A 22,686-nucleotide genomic window follows, 5' to 3' on the forward strand; every position below is an offset into this window, starting at 1 on the left:
ACAGACTATCATAAGCAATCATGGACAGACCAGGTGCATCAGCTCAAAGTATTCCATAGATAAAAGACTCTCCCACTACTGAACGCATTAGCGCTTTTCCCAGGAGTTCTGTAATTAGAATGTCTATAAGAAGATTGACTGGGTCACCTTCGTTCTCTCTTGGAGGCATTTTCCAGGTAAAGGAAGAGAATGCATTGAAGACCTGACGCTTAACCATTTTCTTCCTACTCAAGAAACTGTGTTCACCGATACTCTGTTGAGTCCTAACTTATACGCATCCAACAGTTAGGTGGCTATGGTGAGAATGTATTACCGGTTGAGCATCATCCAGGATGTAGTGCCATATTTGGTCCAAGTTCAACAATCCCAGGGGAGCACTGAAAAATGAAATCTTACTATCAGCTGCAGGTTACCTGGACTATGGAAATCTACAGTTTTGATGTCCAGTATAGAAGCCACTAGCCACACATGGAGTCCCTGAATGTGGCTCGTTCAAATTCAAATGTAAATACAAAACGTGCACCAATTTTTGAAGACTTAGTATCAAAAAAGGAATGTGACACAGTACATTAATAATTTTTATGTTAACTACGTGCTTATATGAAAATATGTTGGATGTATTTTGTCAAATAAAACATATTATTAAAATTAAGCCTACTACTTATTTTTACTTTTTTAATGTGACTACAAGAACATTGAAAATTACCTATGTGGCTTGTCTTTTGTGATTCACATTATGTTTCTATTGGGCAGCACTGTTCTAAAATACTCTATTTCAAAAACCCTTTGCTGGGCTTCCCTGGTGGCGCAGTGGTTGAGAGTCCGCCTGCCGACGCAGGGGACGCGGGTTCGTGCCCCGGTCCAGGAAGATCCCACATGCCGCGGAGCGGCTGGGCCCGTGAGCCATGGCCGCTGGGCCTGCGCGTCCAGAGCCTGTGCTCCGCAACGGGAGAGGCCACAACAGTGCAAGGCCCGTGTACTGCAAAAAAAAAAAAAAAAAAAAAAATCCCTTTGCTAGTTAAAGCTCAAAGCCTCTTTGTGATCTCTTCAAACTCCCAGATATTACATTTCCATGGCACTTTTGCCAAATACCTCCTCTATCCACACTGTCTCTGTTTTGCTCTATGTTAGCTCAGCCCCAAATTCATAACCTTTATCAGTTATTAATTTAAAGGATAGGATTTATAAGCGTAGAAACATGATTGACAATTAATGGACCGGAGTTGCATCTTAAGATCTCCTGCCTTCTCTTTGCTGCCTTTCTTTTTATTCTTCATTCATTCTTCCTTTTCCTCTCCTTTCTTCTCAGGAACAAAACAATCTCTCTCTCTGTCTCCCACAGAGCAGTTTGGTAAGCATCATATTTTATTTAAGCATGCTTTTCAGGTCTCTCTCTTTACCTAAATCCAGGCAAAATTTCTCCTTATGATGAAGTCTAGGGAATACATTTTTCTGCATTTTTTTACACTTGCAATACAAAGATGAAAGCCACTGGGGAGATCCTTCGTGTACTCATAATCTAGAGGGGGATACAGAGAAGTTAAAACAAAAATGAAAATGGAATATGGAAAGAGCCATGATCAAGCCATGTACAAGATGCTGTGAGAACATAGGGAACCGACAACACGAGTTGTTAATTACACAGATGGATAAACGCAATCACAGCTGTATGGTTTTGGCTACATTCACCCTATGCTCTACCAAGCGACCATGTGACGTCCATCATTCACTCTACCCCAACTTCACTACTCTAGAGATTTTCATATTTTAAATACAATTTTATTAAAAAGCCCCTTATTTAAATAAAACCCTATGGAAAAAATGTGAACCTATGACTCAAACAAAAGCACAGTCACTCTGATTTTGGTGAGCAGTGCGGAGTCCTACTTATTCACTCCTCTCTTCTACTGTGAAATGCAGTAATCCCTAGCGGGACTTTGAGGGGCACAGTCTGCTCTGTTGCCTTGGTTCTTGAAATATTCCCTTTACCAATTTTCTGACAAATCCTCCTTGGTCAACGTTGAGGGCTGCTGTTCCAAACACCCCTAATGGCGGCTCCCTGTGATTCTCCCCACTCTCAATTTCTCCCCATGTGTTTTCGTCCAACACGGCTTCAACTCTGCTCCCTAAAGGCTGGAAACATCCAAATCTAAACTTCCAACACAGTTTTCATCCAGGCTTCAGGTTCACATAGCAACATACCTGCTGGATAGCTAGACGTCTCCCGTGGGCTTGAAGTTCCACAGGCACCCCCATCTCTACGTGCCCCTCACCTCACACCTGAATAACCCTCACACCTGAATAACCCTCACACCTGAACGGTTTCTCCTCCAGCATACTTCATCACAGTTGATGACACCTCTTTTCTTAAAGTCAGCCTGGTAAACAGCCGGGCATGTTTTACTTTCTCTTTCACTCATCCCACACCATCTTCCTGAACTACCGAGTCCTCCTAAATATTTTTTCAACATGTCCTGTGTGGTAGACAGAATAACAACCCGTCCAAGATGCTTCCATCCTTATCCCTCAAACCGGTGGATATATTACCTTACGTGGCAAAAGGGACTTTGTAGATGTGATTCAGTTAAGGGTTTGGGGACGAGGCTAATGACACGGGATAGTATTATCTCGGTGAGCCAACCCCAACGTGATCACGGTCATTATAAGAGGGAGACAGGAGAGTCACAGTCAGAGATGTGACGACAAAAACTAGGAAACCAATACCTCCCTTACCTCAGTCTCTATGTCCATAGCCCTGGTTTGGTTCTTGTCACGTCTTGTCTAGAACACTGTCACCACCTTTTTCTTATGACCCTTCTTATACACTGGTCCTCTAGAATCTAGTCTCTACTTACTATAGGGTTTTGTGAAAGCTGCCCCTTGCTTACCCCCCCAAGGAATCATATAAAGATTGCTCACCAAGGCCTATGTGATCCCAAATGACCTGGCCTTTGCCTCCTTCTCTGGCTTTATGCCTTTATATCAGCCACAAACACCACCTGAGGTCCTGTAACAGAGAAGAACAAACCTGACTCCATATTGGATCTGTTCCTTTAGCCCTATCCCTTACACTTGTGCTCTGTAGCCTATGCTTAGTCACGCCGGCTCTGCACGTTTTGTAAAAGAATGTTGCCTAAAGCCTGAAATATACAGGATAGCCCATTCTCAAGGCTCTGATCTTTAAAGGAATAACACTTTTCCATTCAGATAGAGATACAGAGCTGCAGAACAGAGAATAGCATTTGTCTTGCTGGAGCTTTATAGGAACCTTGTGACAGGCCCCACATGGATGTTTGCAAGAACAAAGGATTCCTGCAGCAAGAGGTGTGCCACAACCTGCAACACTCCCTCCCCTTTTACTATAAAAGAAGCCTGCATGCTAACTCGGCTAAGATGATTCCTTGGGACACTAGTCCACCATCTTCTCCGTCTGCTGGCTTTCCAAATAAAAAGATGGAAAATCCATCTAAGATAGCAAATGTTGTATAGAACAGACCAGGGCTGCAATGGTATATTTCCAGTTTAAAAGTATAAATTACCTTTGCATTGGTATGTTGCAGGTAAGACTCATACTTGGTCAATGAAGGAAAAAGATTTTATAGGATAAGCAGTCATTTAAAATCCATATTCATATTGGAACTCAAATGAAAGTCTCTGGAATGATCTCCCATTGCCATATTTATCTTATATAGCTGAAAGGTTAATAAGCCCATCTCAAGGCTTCTTTTCATGCTTCATTTACTATAGAGTTAAATGTAAATTGTGGAGAATATCTTATGATTCATGCGATATTGGTATTTGAAAATTATACTACCTGGAAACTTCAGATTATTAGGTCAAAAATTCTGCCAGGCAAGGTGAGAAGTGAGAAAGTTTGTTCTAGGCTTCATTTTTCTCCGAAATCTAGAAAACAGGACTGAACTCCCTGGAATGAAGCAGGGGATTGCAGTAATCCATGGGTGAGATGGGCTTCTCTTGCTAACATGGTAAACTAACCATCCTTATTCTTCTTTATTTTCTGCTCTCTCTTTTACGGATCCCAGATGCATAAATAACTAGGAAATTTGTGGTAACTTACAACACGCATTGACAATTATTTCATTGGTACATGCATTTCTATCACAGTTCCTCGATATCAATTTAATTTCCTGTAAAATAACCCCCCTTCCATTCTAAAAACCGACTTGAATGGAACACATTCTTATTGCATTATTGCAGTTAATTTATTCAAAACTATTGTCTTTTAAAAACACTAGTAAGCGGTTTCTCAGTTCATGATTGATCCTCCATCTTGATCAACCTGTGCAGTCTCTGTCCTGGTTTTGTTGCTTTTGTGCTGTTATTATTATTTTCCCCCTACATCTGCATCTCCACTCTTCTTGCCTTCCAAATTTCCCTCTTAGAATGCTTTACCTGTCACCTAAAACTCCTGGCTTGTTTTTGCTCTTCATTACCATGTAGTTCAAAGTATTCTGTAAAATATTTTTACTGAAGAGTTTCTTACAGTCTCTTTTTAATATTACAGATATACAGACTTTTTAAAGCTATCTTTTTATTATTAGATAATAAAAAAATTATTAGATTTATTCAAATTTTCTAATTTTATTACATTATTATCATAATCTCCAAGATATTGATTCCTTGAGATTTGGTGGGTTTTCACTGAGTCCCAGTAGAAACTCAGCTTTGGTGGATGGTCCATGGATACGCAAAAATAATATTTGCTTATTGGATATTAAATGTATACAGATGTAATTTTATATATAATTTAATATAATTATGATTTTCAAACATTCTAAACTTCATGTCTTGTGTCTGTTAAAATTTTCAATTAAAATTGGTAATCCATCCAAATTTCCCTGTCACTCTGTCCACTGCTCACCCCTTCACCCCAACTAAAAACAAGTCCTGAAAGCAAGAAACCAAAAGGAACGTAGAATTGTCAATCAGAAGTAAAATCGTTTTTTACTAGCTACGGCCTTAGGGCAGGATCGTGGAAGTGAGGCCTGTAATTTGAGGTGAATTGCCTTACTATTGGCAGGACGTTCCAGTGGTGAGAGAACCTGGCGAATTACACTTCCATTCTTAATATCTCCCCACAGCTGGATAAGCCATCGTCAAAGTGAACGTCATTATCCCACGGGTATCCCAAAGAACCAGTAATACCCATCACCAGTCCTCCTACCAGTGGAGGTTTCTTCTGCTTTTGCCCAGTAAGCAAAGAAAATTCAATACTTAGGAACAAACTGAAAAGAAAACATTTAGTGGTTGGAGAATAGGAATAATTTTTAAATGCTTTTATGTAAAGATATCTGAAATGTTCCAGGCACTTACCATGTGACTTTTGAACTTTTGATGCTTTGGACTTAATTCCAACTTGCCTCTGTTTCTTCCTAATTGTGAGGACCTCCTAAAGTCGCCATGAGGATTAAATGAGTTAGTATATAGTTAGTGCCTAGAACAGTGCTAAAGGCACATAATATGTATTTGTGAAACATTAGTTATTTTTATCTTATTCCTGCCTACATTTCACTCTTTCTATTCTTTCCAACTTCTTGAATGATTCATGCTTTATAGAATGTGTGTGTGTGTGCGTGCGCGTGTGTGTGTCTAGAAGCCTTTCATCGTTACTAAAATCTCCAGGAATTCTGCTTCCTCAAAACCATTCACCCATTCAGTTATGCAGGAACCTGAAAGCCATGACTGGATTCTGCTTGGGGTTAAAATCTGTTACCTGGAATTGTGACTAAGAGAGTTGATTCTTCGTCTGAGCTTTTCTCTTTCTATTCTTTCCAACTTCTTGAATGATTCATGCTTTATAGAATGTGTGTGTGTGTGCGTGCGTGTGTGTGTGTCTAGAAGCCTTTCATCGTTACTAAAATCTCCAGGAATTCTGCTTCCTCAAAACCATTCACCCATTCAGTTATGCAGGAACCTGAAAGCCATGACTGGATTCTGCTTGGGGTTAAAATCTGTTACCTGGAATTGTGACTAAGAGAGTTGATTCTTCGTCTGAGCTTTTCTCTTGATTGGAAGAGACGTATAAACTCAGGCATTGTGTAACGAAGGCCAGTACAGGGAAGAATAGAAGTATAATAGAGTCACACGGAGACAGAGATAAGAAATGGAGAGAATGTGACCTAGCTTCCTGTAGCTTTCCAGTTCCAGACATGTATTCCTTTCTAAGGCCAGATTGCATTCCTGACAAATGGTTCTTCAAGACATGGCTATATCCATATCCTATTCCCTCTTGTGCTTCAATTACTTGAACTGCTTTCTGTTACTTGCATCTAAAAGAGTCCTAAATAATATAATACAACACATCACAACCGCCTTGTTAAGGCTGAAAATTGTCTTTGATGGCTTCTGGGATCAGAAGGTAAAACAGTAATCATTGTTCAGCATCTTTTCATTTACCACATACCTGAAACCACAAATCCCAGAATGGCTGTCAACCTGACCAAAATATGAGAAATAGAGAATGACATCATTGGAAGTGTTCTGAAACTACAATACATCATGCCGTCGTCCAAAACAGACATCCCCCTAGATCCAGAGTCTTAGTAGGTTTTCCTGTTTAGTTCCCCTGCCTTTTTCCATTTCCTACCTAGCTCATGCAAGCTTACTCCATGGGGTTACACGCTTCTCCTCTTACACTCTCTCCAGTGGAAATACATCAAGTTACATCATCTTCAACTGCCAACTTCATATTTACCCATTTAATCAAAAACTATTTGTTGGGTAATAGACACATTCCAAGTTCCATGCTTGAGTCAGATTGTGGATAAAAAATAGAAAAGACATGTTTTCTGAACCCATGAAGGTGCGTTTCTATGCAGAGTACTCTTTTTTTTTCCTTAATAAATTTGTTTATTTATTTATTTTTGGGTCTTCGTTGCTGTGTGCAGGCTCTCTCTAGTTGCGGTGAGCAGGGGCTACTCTTTGTTGTGGTGTGCGGGCTTGTCATCGCTTCTTTTGTTGCAGAGCACAGGCTCTAGGCGCGCGGGCTTCAGTAGTTGTGGCACGCGGGCTCGGTAGTTGTGGCTCGCAGGCTCTAGAGCGCAGGCTCAGTAGTTGTGACGCACGGGCTTAGTTGCTCCGCGGCATGTGGGGTCTTCCCGGACCAGGACTCGAACCTGTGTCCCCTGCGTTGGCAGGTGGATTCTTAACCACTGTGTCACAAGGGAAGCCCCAGAGTGCTCTTAAATGTGATGGGGTGGGCAGAAGGAGCGATGGTTCTTTCCCATAGCTGATATTTACTTCCATGTAGAAGGCACCATGTTAGGGAAACACTCTTAAGCCTCATTCTAGAAGAGTAGTGTCTTAATCTCATTGGTGAGTTTGGAAAGAAAAAAAAAAACCAACTGTATGTCTTTTCTCTCTTGGGAGCCATCCTGACCTCAGAGGACATTAATTCTGCTGTGCTGCTCCACGTCTTAAGTTTTACAGGGGCAGAGACCCATGCGAAGAGGCCTGAAATGGTACAAGACTGCCTGCGGTGGGGTGAGTAAATCTCTCTAACCCCAGAGTTCAATGTTAGAAAGCCTACTTGCCCATAGCTATGAATCACATTCTTCTATACAAGCTGTATCAGAAATAAAGGTGATATTTTGTTCTCCTATCTGCCTTACAGTTTCGACTTCTATCTTAATTGATTCATAACTCAAGTAGGGAAGAGAGGTGCTATCCATAAGCCTCCACAAGAACATTTAACGATGTGTATCTAAATTCTCTCCTCTCACCTGAGCTGTTGACCTATAAGCTGATGATCAGGGGACGTGTACAGATGGAATTTTCACGACCTCAACTTTAGCACTTCACAAATGAAAATGTGCTGGAATCGCCAATCACCTCATAAAAGGAAATCAGATGTTTTACCACCAAAAACCTCTGGTCAGTCACATGCCCCTTTATTTTATCAGCTCATTCAGGCCTGACACCACAGAGTCACCTATGACTTCTCTTCCTCTTAATCCTCCAGAGTGAGTCAGGCATGATGTCATGCTGCTTTTTTTCTCCAGAATTTCTCATTCATCTGCCCTTTTCTTTCCCGTCCCAATCTAGACTTCTTCACACCTGTTTCCCGCACAAGCTTGTCAGCTAGATTTTGCCGAACCCAGATCTTTCCTCATCAACTCTAGCAGAACTGACAACCTTGCTCAGTTGCCACTTTGACCATACGATTCCCTTCAGAAATGTGTTCGGTGGCTTCTGTCTTCAGGTCAAACTCATTTTCCTGATATAAAGGCACTGGCGTAAGGGGACATGGTACAATCAACTTCTCTGTATTTACTCTTCTCAACTCCACTCAGAATTAGCTCTGTTATGAACCAAAAGCATAGTATGCTTTTAATACATACCTTCCACCAAATTGCAAACCACGCACACACCATCCAAAATCAACATCTACCCAGCCGACCCCCTCCTCCAAATATTTAAGAACTAATGCGAAGCCCAACACACATTGTCACGGTTAATCACACACTGTATTCAATGATGTGTTCCTGCGGTTTATTATTAGGTTATAGATTCTTCTTTATCCAAGCTGAATTACTGTGAGTTCCCTGCGCTGAAGAATCAGGGTACATTTCCCATACCATAAAGTTCATTGTTAATCATATAGCAGATACAAAATAAATATGTAATGACTGATTGACGTATAAATATAACGAAGTAATTGTCTTTACCTGAGAGATGGTTTGATCCAAGAGTCAGGAATTTAAGAGTGATTTGATAATCAGAGCTTCTACTCTGACCTTTTTGACTTTCTCTGTTGCTTGAGGCAAGGCATTTTAGCTATTTTGAACTCATTTTCTTAATCCAAAAATGGAAGTAAGGCTTGTCCTCTCTCTTATTCACAGAGAGTGGTGACGAGTATCCCAGGCAATGCAAAGCACGTGGCTGATACAAGGTTTAATAAAAATGATAAATAACATCTATTACAAAATTGAACCGTTGTTCAATTTCTTCTGCCCTTTCAGTCCTTTGATTCCATATTCTCTCACTGAAATCTGAGAGCTTTAATTTGAGAAAGCGTTTTACTAAGAATCATAGACTTTCTACATTAACCTTTTGTTATCACTAGGCACGCCTGGATGGTATCAAATTATTCTCTTAAGGAAATCAATACATCACTATAAGTGCATAGAGAAACACCTGGTAATGGAACTTCAGATTAGGGAGACCTGGGTATGAAAATCTGCTTCAGAACAAAATGGCAAAACGGATGGTTCCTGATCTCATTCGCCCTCACAGAAAGAGCAAACAGCACTGCCCATAGACAAGACGCCCTTGTGAAGATCCCAGGACGTAGGGGTGAGGCTGAAGCACCCTCCTGGACCGCAGAAATCAAGAAAAGACGCATTAGAAGGGTGACCGAGTCTCCCCTCCCTCAGGTCAGTACGCCATCACACCTAGCAGTTCTCCCCTGGCCTACAGTTTCTCCAGGGGGAAAAGGAGAGCACAGGGCAGACACCCAGCTTCCCCAGCATCCAGGAAGCTTCCCAGGAAACCCACTTAGGTATCTCCTGATGGGAATAACTGGGGGAACAGCTAGAGCTGGAGGAGAGAAGCGGGCTCACAGAAACGAGCGTATAGATCTCGGCAGACAAATTTCTGCTGGCAGTGATTTTAGCCTGATCTGAGATCTCAGCCAGCAGCTCTGCCCATCTGCAGACCCAAGCCGGTGGCCTGTCTAGCCAGAGAGCTTAGTAGAAGTTCTGCCCAGTTTGGGTGCACAGCCAGCGGGCTGTCCCAGTGGCAGAGCCCCTCCTCTAAACCCACCAAGAGAGTGAGAGCTTGTGAGCAGCTCCGTTCAACTGCTAGACATAGCCTCCAGCCCTGCCTGACCAGCAAGCCCAGCCAGAGACCTTGGGCAGCTGTGAAGCTCATCCTGGAGCCCCGCTGAGGCAGAGAACCAGGCTGGCAGCCCCAACTGCAGAGCATAGCTTCCAGCCCTGTCTGCAAGGGAGCCCAAACCAAGACCCCAGGCAGCCTCCAGCCAAGCCCGCAGTACTTGCTGGCCGAGCACGGCAAGCTTCCTCCTGCAGGCAGGGGGCCCAGCCAGCAACCCTGCCCAGTCATGGAACACAGTCTGTGGCCTCACCTGCCCAGGAGCCTTGGACTGCAGCCCCACGCACTGCCAGGTAAAGCTGGAGGCCCTGCTCCACCAGGGATCCCAGACAGAGACGTCGCCTAAGAGCGGAGCTCAACCAGTGGACTGCCCGATCACAGGCGGCAGCCCAGCCTCAACGGAGTCCAGCCAGTGGCACCATCCGGCTGGGGAGCACAGCCTGACGAACACAGATTCGAAAATTCTCCACAAAATCCTAGCAAACTAAAGTCAACGTTTAAAGGATTTACGCAATGACCAAGTGGGATTTATTTGGGGGATGTAAAGATGGCACAGTATCTGCAAATCAATAAGTGCGATTCATCACATTAATAGAATCAAAGATTAAGATCGTATGATCTTCTCAATAGACGCAGGAAAAGCATCTGACAAAACAGAATATCCTTTCATGATAAAAACTCTCAGCAGATTGGGTATAGAAGGAATATACCTCAACATAATAAAGGTCATACACAGCAAACCCACAGCTGACATCCTACGGTGAAAGGTTGGACGCTCTTCCTTCAAGACGAGGAAGAAGACAAGGATGCCCACTCTTACCACTCCTATTCAACATAATACTGGAAGCCCTAGCCAGAGCAGTTAGGCAAGAAAGAGAAATAAAAGGAGTCCAAATCAGAAAGGAAGAAGCAAAATTGTCTTCGTTTACTGATGACATGATCACATATTTAGCAAACTCTAAATTTGCCACCAAGACAAATACTCTTTGATCTCACATAAGTATTATCTAAAAAGTTGAACTCATAGGAAGGAGATTGGTGGCTTACCAGGGGCTAAAGGGTGGGGGTAATGGGGAGATGGTCAAAGGGTACACATTTTCTGTTAGAAAATGAATACATTCTGCACATGTAATGTACAACACGGTGACTGTAGTTAACAATACTGTACTGTATACTTGAAATTTGCTAAAAGAATAGATCCTAATGTTGTCACTACAGGAAAAAGTAGTCACTGTGTGAGGTGATGGATGTGTTAACTAACCTTAATGTGGTAATCAGTTCACAATAGGTACATGTATCAAATCATCCCATTGTACTAAACTTAAACAATATTACTTGTCAGTTACATCTTAATAAAGCTGGGGGGAAAACTGTATCAGAGAATTCCCCGTTTTCCATGGAAGTGTTCTTTAAATAATCTCAAATAATTTTTCTTACTTTATTTCCTTATTTCCTTAAATGAAATTCTTGTTCTCTTGCTAGAAAAGTCACTTTTCATCCATCGTGAATTACGAAGAGTGGAAAAAAAAAACCACTAAAAGTTCTTCTCTGTGTTTCTACAGAACCAGAAATAATTTCAAATATCTATAGTATTGACATTTTTCACATTGACCCACTAGAGTCAGATGAATGATACCTTTATTCATAAGACAATAACTCTGTTAACAATAGGTCATGCAAGGTAGATTTTTGTTTAATGTTTTCATTTGGGCAAAAAATAAATTTAGAAGTTAAGAAGAGATTTAAAAATTATAGCACCAGAGGAATATCTCTCTCAAAAAAAAAAATTACAAACCATCCTAGAGATAGCTGATGAATGTTCAACACTGTAGATCAGATGTTAATCTAACTTGGAAGAGAGAGGGGAAAACATGCTAAGGAGAGACAACAATAAAATTCCCAGAAAAAAGCTTTCCCTCGTACGTTGATTACATATTCCTGTAATTACTTCCTCTTTCAATATTAGACGGTAAGCCTATTGCAGTTTACAAATACCTTTGGCAGTGTGAACTAATTAGATAAAATATAGGAATAATACGAAAGTGGTAAAACAAATTATCTTCTACTACTGAAAAATTCTATTTCGAACTTTAGGAGAGGGTAAGATTTGAAATTTTGATAAAGTTCGACGTTCATGTTGTGTGTGAATTTCTTTTTGTCTGTGACATCTCCATTATACTGGGTAAAGACCAAAACTTTGAACATTGCCTAGTAAGTCCTCTACAATTGCTCCTCTTTTAAAGCGCATTATAAACTTTGTCCTGTGCTCTAGTTGCACCGGTCTTGCATTTATTTCCTTTAACAAGCCTTGCTTTCTGTGGTTCAGGGTCTTTATCACACAGTCCGCTTTGCCTGTAACACTCCTCATCCCACCTTCCCTTTACCTGGTTAATGAGCACCCATCCTTCAATATCAGTTCATATCACATCCTTAGGAAAGCCTTCCCCAACCTCCTAGACCAGATCACACTGGGGTATACTGCCTTCTAGCACTTGAGATTTACCCTAATTCTTAACAATACAATTGAGTGATCAAGAAAAAGTATATCTCTGTCTTCAACTTCGTGAAGCACAGGCAATACCAACTGTTCAGTATTGTATTTCTAGCACCCACCTCTTTGCTCGGCATGGGGAGGTTCTTGTGGAATTTTTCTTGAATCAATAAACAAATAAACTTTGACTTTAATGCCTTGAGTAACAAATTCTTAAAGGAACATAGCAATGTGGGAGTGAGAAGTAAACATAAAGTTTAAGGTGGAATTCAGAACACGAAAAAAATTTTATGGCATATTTAGATTTTAGGAGATGGAATACATAAAAATAATGACATATTGTTATATAATTACAATGTTAATTACTATGACAAAAGGAAGATTAGTTTCTCTTATTTTTAAGAGAAGTTAGAATAAGAGGAAAATAACTGGTTTGCTCACACCTTTCTTAGGGTTATACTCATTTATACTTATTTAGTTTATTACAGCTAGAGGGGATTTCAATTTTTATAGTAATTTAACCTGAATTAACACCTTTGAAATCCTGTTTCATATCTCTTTTCAGAGATTAATAAATCTTCAAAGCTAAAAACGTAAAGGGTATTGAATCCTAATTATATTTTTATTTCTAAATTCTTTCAAACATCAAACATTTTAAGATCATAGTTTTTAGTCAATGTCTGCTGGTGACCAGGTGTTCTTAGGCTTAATACTATAAAAACAATAAAATGGCTATGAAGACCAGACCTTCTAAGTCAGATTCCTAGAAAGTCTGCACATATAATTTTTAGGGCATGTGGAGGCAAAAGCAACAGTACAGTTATCTATGACCTGCCCACCCATCCCAGGATACATCATCATCTCAAATTTTTATAAATTAGACACAGCCTAAAAATTCCAGTAGAAAATTATTAGATGTAGTTCAGCTGCAAAAGTCATTGTGAAGCTAAACCAGCATGTTTAAGAGCCTAAAGAAAGTTCTTAAAAATTATTAGCCATTATGTATTATCTAATTTTTCCTACACATTTTCGTTACACTTCCAGTCATATTCATTAATTTTAAAATAAGTATATCTACATATCACATGGTTTGTATTTCTTTTCAAAAGTGTTTAAATTTAACAGGTGCAAAAGTTACGTTTCCTTTTTTATTGTTCTCCCAAAGTATGTCATCAGGAAAAAGTGCTACTTAATCTCCTGTGACTATTTCAAAGAGAAGTTTGTTCATCAGAAATATAGATTTTCTTCTGCTCTCCATTTCAGACCATTATTTGTTTTCAAGTTAGTATTATGAAAAAAGATACCTTATCAATAACATAGGAGCCCAAATGCATTTTCATGGGAAGAGATCATAGTAGGTCATTTGCTCATTGCCTCTATTCAAGACCCACCTACCAACATGAACTGGGGAGGTAGGAGTGGGGAGAAAGAGAGAACGAACAGGAGAGGAGAGAGTCTGAAACTCTCCAGTTTCCTTATATTCTGAAGGTAAGACATTTCACAGAATTTCACAGAAGCTAACAGATTGCTTAGTTTTAAAGGTACTGTAAACTACTTCGGAAAAAAGTTTATCATGAAACCTAATGAATAAAAGTCATTTGTTCATTTATTGAATGTATGAATCTAAAGCACTGAGCACCTATTATGCTTCAGTCAGTAAAAGACAACTAAAAATTGGCAAATCCAGGCAGAGAAAGGAATCGAGCATATCGATTACAATGGTGTACAGTGAGTTCTACTAAAGAAGTACACCCCAGAAGATGGAGGTGGTCAGGGCTCAGGTCCTGAACCAGCTTGGGGAAAGTTTTTGGAAGAAGTGACTTTTGAATCTCAAACTTGAATGTTGGGTAGAAGTATTCTACGCTGGGTATAGGAGACAGGAATGGTGGAAGAAAATATAATTCCTGTAGGAATCCGCCCTATGTCAAATGAAATGATGGCATGTTTTCTTTGTTAGACTAAAAAGACATTTAATATTGTGGCAGAGAATATGGAAGTGGTCACTTGTACCTGGAGAAAGAAACATGGCAGATTATGGAAAGCCCAGTATGCTATACAGAAGTATGGATTTTACCCACCCAGAAAAAATTATTAATAATTACTAGATGTGAAATCATAGAGGGTTTTTTTTAAACATGCACAAATATTTTATTTATTTATTTTACTCACTTATTTTTGGCTGCATGGGGTCTTTGTTGCTGCGCGTGCTTTCTCTAGTTGCGGCAAGCAGGGGCTGCTCTTCATTGCAGTGCAGGGGCTTCTCATTGCGGTGGCTTCTCTTGTTGTGGCGCACGGGCTCTAGGCTGCATGGGCTCAGTAGTTGTGGCGCACAGGCTTAGTTGCTCCACGGCATGTGGGATCTTCCCGGACCAGGGCTCGAACCCGTGTCCCCTGCATGGGCAGGCGGATTCTTAACCACTGCGCCACCAGGGAAGTCCCCATAGAGGGTTTTTACCATATTTGTGCTTCAGAAAGAACATTCTGGGGAAACACGTGAAGGCTGAATTATAGAGAGACGAGAAACGAGACTTTTGTTAAGAGGTGGGAAATAAGAAGACCGAATTAGGACAGGTGAGAAAAGAAAAGAGAAGTTGCTAGATATTTCAGAGCAGAGGACAGATGGATGGAGGCCATGGGGAAGAAGAATGTCTACAGTGTTTGCTAAATCCACCACCACTTTCAGTTTTTAGAACAGGAAATCGTCCTGAAGTGAGATACTCCAACAAATTCACGTAATGAGTGACAGATAAATCCAATCATTAAAACCGAAGCCTTCAATTTAATGGAATGGACACTGCTAAAAAAAAAACACAAAACAAACAAAAAACAACCGAAAACACAACATGGTTTTCATTAGGTAAACTATCAAATGTTTATTTAACTTCCATGTCAAATGTTTTCTACTAAAAATATGTACAAAAATATATATACAAAGGTTGAAGCAACTAGAAGCATGACAGGTGTACATATACATAAATACAATTGCAATTAAATTCAGTGCAACATTGAGTGACATCACATTGCACCAAAATCTATTCCATACAAAGACACATGCATCAAGAGTTTCCATCAGATGAAATCACACTTATTTCATAGCATCTTACCACTTACACAAATAGCCCGTAAACACCATCTGGCAGTGCGATTGCTGTACCAGAACTCTCCCCGGAGGGAAATCATTAAGCTGTAGAAAAATCCATTTTATGTCACATATCACATGCTGGTATAGGCATCAGTGCCACAGAACCCTAAGAAACGGCACAGTCCACAGATGAAAGTCCCTTTGCACCATTTATATTTTCATAGTTAATTATCTTAGCACTTCTAATATGGTTGGAATGTAGATACAGGAAAGAAATGTTGCTCTTTAAGAATTTGTCGATGGAAGATGTTGTGCAAAATTTGTATAAAATAGCACAATCCCATTTACTGAGCTTCATTATCACGATGCTAAGATGAAGAAACCCCACCACAGAAGAGGACCATGTAGGATGTCAGGGCTCCCTCTCCCTCAGCTGAACTTCTTGTTCCTGTATTTTAGAGCACCCGCCCAAACGCACCCGCCCCTACTCACAATGAATGGTCCAAGGTCATGATGAACCCATTCCAGATCCAAGTTAATGGATAGAGCTGGTCTATAAATGACAATCTAAGCACAGAGCAAAGAGACAGCTACCAGCACAGCCCTTCAGGATAACCGGACTACTTCCCCACTGGGCTGTGAAAAGCACTGAAATACATTCATATATAGTACCTAGTAATATGTTAATGAACATTACAATACATATGGATTTTTCTGCCCCTTGATAGTTGAAAAAGAAATTATTGCTACCAGGTCAAATTTTAGCACAGAGCTCGCTAAACCCATGTTAATAAAGTCAATACAGATATACAGACGATAAAACAACGTGAAAGATTCATCCTGAGATGAATTCTGAGTCAATACCTGAAAACCATGTCTACCAGTACATCACTACCATCTAATCTGCTCTCTGATAAGTAAAAACCAAGCTCTCTGAAACCCAGAGTCAAATCTTTGTCAGAAAATTAGGACAAATTAAGTTCTCGAAGCATTCAGTACAAGAGGTCATTTGTCTTGCCTCTCTGTGACTTGCACTTATTATAAAACTGCAGGCAGTCAACATTTAGCATCAGTGAAACAATTCTATCAATACACGTTTGTTCACCAGTTTGGCGTAAAGAGAAGACACTGCATTACATGGTAATAAGCAATTTTTGTTTGTCTGTTTTTTTTAAACACATCTGATGCTTATGTTCGCAAAGTTCCCCAAATGCTGAAAGGTACCACTGAAAATTCATTACTATCGTGTTGCAATCCATCTACAAAAAGACAGAAATTTGGGGCAAACGTCTGTGTCCACAGTAAGCAAGAGTAAGGTGATATGCCACTCTCTGAACGCAGATGGTTACTGTCAAAAGATGAACCCTGTTTTCAAGATGATAAGTATCAATAGTTAAGTTCTAGATGTAAAGCAGTAGTAACAACATTCACAAGGAAAAACCATAAAGTAAAAAATTTCTCCAAAAAGAGGATCAAAAGAATCCCAGACTTAAAAAAAAAAAAAAAAAAAAAATCCCAGACCACTTAAAAATCTTTGCAGGGGTCTTGTGTGCTAACCATAGTTACATACACCGTTTTTGCTTCCAGAACAATTTAAAAGTGCCCTGTGGTAGTGTCTGAAGTAATAGCATACACAGTGGTTTAACGTAGATCATTTCTATTCTGTTATAAGCATACGCTCATTTGAAACAATCTGTGTTTTACTTCTCCAAAGTACTTTTACTTTATATTCCATTAGTCAGTAAGTGGAAGTTTGGAATGAAGGAGGAATGCTAGGGAAAAAAAAATAATTCAGACATGCTTTAAAATAAGACAGCTCAAACCTCAAACCAGGGAACCACACTGCATCGCCTCCCGGTGCGCTATGAATGTGCTTCAGAGCGCACGAAGAAGAATATTCATTGGTAGGAATAAGTGGGCTCTAACTTCACAATCCTCGGTGCAGTCAGGCCAATCACACCCCAACCGGTTATACAGCTGTAACGTCCAAAGGCCTAATCTGTCTTCCCACAAGACGCTGTACAAAATACCCTGCTGCACAAAGGACTCAAAATACATGGCCTTTAGAGGCTTCAACAAGAGGTAATAAGGATCCGGGAGGCAAGTCTTCTAACCAAGAAATTAATTCACTTGAAAGTCACACTTTTAAAAAATAAAATCAGTAGTGTATATGTTGAGGGAAAAAAAGTATGCTCACTTTCAAAGCAGTGCATCCATCTGTATGGCTGCTAGACACCTAAATGCTCCACAGTTTCTTGAGAGGTTATCTATAAAACTGCTACGGCACTTATTGATACTCTAAATGTACCCTTGATCCAAGTAGCCAAAATGCACTCGTGTAACAGATAACTGTCTGGAGACTGTAGCCATCCTCCACTGACATTTTAAAGCCAACGGTAACAGAGAGAAGGGGGCAGGGACGCACACAAGGGCATAACCGAAGTGGTAGTTTCAGGCTAAGAATATCAAGTAATTGTATAAAATTAAGACTCACTCCTATCTTGAAAATATCATGTCAAGAAAATAAAACATACAGGGAACCATGTGATTAACTCAAAGGAAACAGAGAACCGGTTCGGAAAGATCAAGTTATTATCCTGACGAGATTGTAGGGAAGGGCAATTATCTCACAACATATGGAAAACTGGTGAACTTTCTGTGAGACCATGATGTATGCCTCCGTGAATTTGTTATCAGACCTAAAAATAGACCAAGCATTGATTTTTAGACTCCAACTAATTTGAAAAATGCGACAAAAAGAAGGATTAACTCCCAAAATTGGCTATTAAAATATCTTTTTAAGTACAGTACTAATAATACCTAGAGGTTACACTTTTAGGTATTATATATATTGAGATAAATTAAAAATACTGTTTATGGGAAAATTAACCTAAAATACATTTATAGGTAATAATTCTTTTACCTATATATATAAATAATGTAAACAGAAGCTGCCAAGATGACTCTATCTACTCTAATTTATATCCACCATGAGCTTCTTGTCAGTCACACGATGCCATGCTTTAATTCCTGACTTTGAACGGTTACGAAAGTACATGTAGCTCTGTAAACATTATCAGCACCAACATACAGCATATCACGTAGGGTGAAATGAAACAAGGTTTTATTTAACTAAAATCAAATTTCTTGACTCCTCTGCATTCAAATTTCAAATCTCTCTCTATTTCCTTCCAAACTAAGAAAAAGAGCTACAATTAAAATCCCATGCATTGTTCTTCTATCATTCAGAATTGACACATAAAATATGTCCAAAGTGAAACTCTCTCCTTATATACCACATATAATATGTACTATGAGAAAGCCACTTAGTTATATAGAGATATTTCAATTAACTCACAACTTTATTACTTAAAAATATATCCTACAAATACCCCATGCTTATTTCTAATAGACAAAGTAATGGGAGTACTTTGACCTTTCTCACAGGGACAGATGCAGATTTTTTTAGGGCCAGAAGTATATCTAATTTTGCTAACCTTCAAGAAACGTGATACAAAATTCCTAATGCAAAATTAGGTACAGGACCTAGGAAAGGGCATGTCTAAGTAAGGGGCACTGAAGCTTACATTTCATTAGCTTTTAGGGGATTCACAAGGGCATAACCAAAGTCCCTGTGTACAGCAGACAGTTAATTTTTAATATTTCTCTGATTATGTGGCATAATAAGTTAGACCAAAATATCGTTCCCTCCAATCACATACTACCTTTCATTTCCTGCTACTCTGACCTTTAGTTTTCCATCTTTTCATAACCCATTCCTCAATTAGAAGAAATCAGCTATAGGTCAAAGATGCTCCCTTTCTCAGTTAGCATTACATTCATCTCAAATAGAGATAATAAGTTTCCTGAAGACTGATTCAGTTCAACATAGAATTCTATTGAGTTATGTAATTATACTCATGTTAACCATCTGACAATGTACCAAACAGCAACTGGGGAAACAACTGTACCAGACACACAAAACAATGTAGAAGCTTCTTTCAACTTGCATACCTTAGTGTTAGAGAAAAACTGCCGTGAATTGGAAATGTAATTTAATAATCTGTCCTATTTTTGTGCCAGCAGAGGCAGGGGAGATACGGTATAAGCACGTATGCAAATGTGTGCAAACACACATCTAACGTTTATGTTTGGCACTGGAGTCAGCCATCTTTTCTAGGGCAAACCTTTAATCTCCTAAAGAAAGATAAGAAGAGGGTCTACTCCTAGCTGACCAAGACACCAGTTATAATAGTCAGTTTTCTTCATTCAATCTTAGAAAAATCTCAGAAAATTAGTCTAATATTTTTTAAAAGGGGTCAAAAACGTTTACTGAAATATTCATAATTGTGTAAGGAGAATCATTCCATTTCTCCTAGCAAATTGTTTTAGCTTTGGAGGTCTTTACTACATCTACTAAATTCATATCTAAATACTTGAGAATCTATGTACCAAAAGAGCAGAACATTTGAAAACAGTATATTAGCCGTCGTAAACTATATTGGCTACTTTTACTTTTTTGTGTTACAATAAACTGATAAAATGTATTTAAACATTTGAATATGCACACTGGTACAAATGTATCACATCTAACAGTTCGATATATGAGAAAAATATATATGAGACAAAATTTTCCTAAATATATGAGAAAAAATTACTTAGCATAAAAATATATATACATATAAAAGTGTGTAAGGGAGTTTTCAAACTAGAATCTGCTTGACATTAATACCATTCCAAATAAATGTTACGACTACTGAATGGATGATTACAGAAGCCCTGTATCTTGTCATGATGTATCCTAAGGATAAGTAGAAATACAACTTAATCGTCGTCGCTTTAAAAAAAAAATTACTGGGCTTCCCTGGTGGCGCAGTGGTTGAGGGTCCGCCTGCCGACGCAGGGGACACGGGTTCGCGCCCCGGTCCGGGAAGATCCCACATGCCTTGGGGCGGCTGGGCCCGTGAGCCATGGCCGCTGAGCCTGCGCGTCCGGAGCCTGTGCTCCGCAACGGGAGAGGCCGCAACAGTGAGAGGCCCGCGTACCGCAAAAAAAAAAAAAAAAATTACTGACTGACTTTCCATCTGGTTAAAATGATATTACAATGGCATTAGAAATTTAACAATGCAAAAATCATTTTTTAAAATGATGAAAATAATAATGAATATGTAATCTAGTTAGCTTGTATAATGACATATTTAAAGAGAAATTAGAACTAAAACTAAAATAACTAAAATGAGGAGACCTATCTCCCACTTTTGATATAAGCACATTAACCTCAGGAATTAATCAGCAACTATACAAACTTCTCCATGAGACTCTACCATTTTTCTTTTTCATTAGGGGAAAAAAACAATTCCAGGAGAGTTTGCTGGTTTAGATTACATGGGCCTAGACTATAAACAAGAGTATAAAGGAAATCTGTTTTCACCTATAGCAACAATTTAGTGGGGACAGATGTAGACAAATGGATATAAGCTGTACAGACTACAGATCAAATTCTGAAAATCCATGGTAAGAGAAAAAGGAAGGAATTTTTATAAATTCACTTAAAGACCCAAACACTACGTTTGGCTGACAAAATTTCAATCTCAGATAGATATTAAATTTAATTAACTGAATTAAATTTTGAAATTGAAGTTAATGAACTGAAAATTAATTAATTGAAATTGCCTCAAATTATCATCATTTCTACTTTGATCAACTGTCTATGAACTCTATATATCTCTTCTTAATGATCTGAATCAGTGTAATTCTTCCAAAAATTCTTCTTTTCAAATGGACAAAAATTACAGAATGAAAAAATTCTGGCCCTATTTACTCTGAGACTTAAGTAAATAATGGTTAACAAATTTCATCATTATATTATTCTTATTTGAAAATTCCACAGTATTTTCCAAACCCAGCATAGTAATACCTGTCTGAATATATACATTTCATGTACAGTTTCTTTCGGTGAATTTATCAGTTATCTCTTTTACTTTGTCAGGAAATTACTGATAAAGCCTAGAGAGAGAAATGGGAACATTCTTAGAAACATCAGTTGTAAATCTTATTTAGCAGTGACATTTCTTCCTTAATTTTTATGTAAATATATGTCTTTTCCTAATTGATCTGGACAGTTTTGTCCAAAGAGATATTTTAACAATACAAAATGTATAAAGAAAATGTAAAACTGTCAAAATTCATCACCATGTAAAAACAGCTATGAGATTTTTAAAAAATGTTCAGAAACACTAACAATGTATGTAGAACTACAGAGTTGGGCATAATATTTTGGGCATTTTCTTTCTTGGTGATTTCCGTCTCCTGTTGATATTGTAACTTGGAGATTTAAAAATGCACATATTTAGATGTATTTATCAAAGAGTAAATTATTAGTGAAACACATGATCATGCTTAAGAGGATTTAATACCAAACTGACTTTTGTTTTGCTCTAAGACAGGCGTTACATCCTTTCCTGATCAATTAGGCTGCCATGAAAACAAATGGCACGTAACTACGGAGCTTCCTCATAATGAGTGAAAAAAATCCTAACGTAATAAATTCTCAAGCATTTTTTTTACTTAAACATAATTCCTGGATTTGCCTCATAAACAACAGCCCCTAGAAACTCTTCTTTAATGTATTCATCACAATTAGGCATACCCCTAAGTTTTTTTTCTTTTTCAAAATGCTCTGGGTATAATCCATTAAAACATGTATGATATCTAAGTTGATACCTGTGGGAAGCAATGCAATGCCAATGTAAAATAAATTTCTTTCTTTCCTCTGTCCATAATGATGACATACACTTTTTTTTTCCCCCAGAGGAGTAGAAAACAATTTTCACAGTACAGTTATCTACAGTATATAAAAATTGTTTTTACAAAACCCATATTAAAGAAAGCATCTCAGTTTTCAGTCTGAAGGTTCTTAGCCATAAGATATGTTATAGAGAAAGACCACTAAAGTAATTTCCATTCTGTAGTCGTTTTTCCTAACCTCAACAGGTAGGTATCAGGGACTCAATGATCATGTGAGCTTATGGTATAATTGCATATCAGCGTTCTATAACCACATGGAGTAATAACTAAATTTCTTAGAAGATCCATTTTTTGTTTCAGCCCTTTGGGCAGAAACAAAGCCAAGGATAGATTGCCAAGACTTCAAATGCGTTAATTTATAATTTATGACAATCTTCTTCTGGTACAACTTCCAGTATTATTTGTAATGTTCTGGTTGTAATGTCTACAAAGAAATAAAGAAGAGAAATTTAAA

The 22,686-nt window shown here is 38.8% G+C and overlaps 1 protein-coding gene across 9 annotated transcripts in view; it reads right to left on the reverse strand.

Moving 5' to 3' along the window:
- SLC7A11 (solute carrier family 7 member 11) overlaps positions 1-22,686 on the reverse strand; it is a 182,836-nt gene that overhangs the window by 77,518 nt on the left and 82,632 nt on the right. Inside the window, exons 12-13 of one of the 9 annotated variants that reach the window (XM_024745101.1) lie at positions 5,335-5,410; positions 2,920-3,007 (exon numbers count right to left, since the gene is read on the reverse strand). The exons of 5 other annotated variants lie outside the window; for them this stretch is intronic. In XM_024745101.1, coding sequence (XP_024600869.1) covers positions 5,394-5,410 — 17 coding nt within the window. In that variant the 3' untranslated portion in view covers positions 2,920-3,007; positions 5,335-5,393. Of the gene's footprint in view, positions 1-313; positions 378-2,919; positions 3,008-5,334; positions 5,411-14,849; positions 22,657-22,686 lie in introns of those variants that run through there. 3 more of the 9 variants (XM_024745100.1, XM_024745098.1, XM_024745099.1) reach the window with 3 other exon arrangements.

The sequence above is a fragment of the Neophocaena asiaeorientalis genome, unplaced genomic scaffold (genome assembly GCF_003031525.2).
Source record: "Neophocaena asiaeorientalis asiaeorientalis breed wild unplaced genomic scaffold, Neophocaena_asiaeorientalis_V1.1 scaffold65, whole genome shotgun sequence".
Lineage (NCBI taxonomy): Eukaryota > Metazoa > Chordata > Mammalia > Artiodactyla > Phocoenidae > Neophocaena > Neophocaena asiaeorientalis.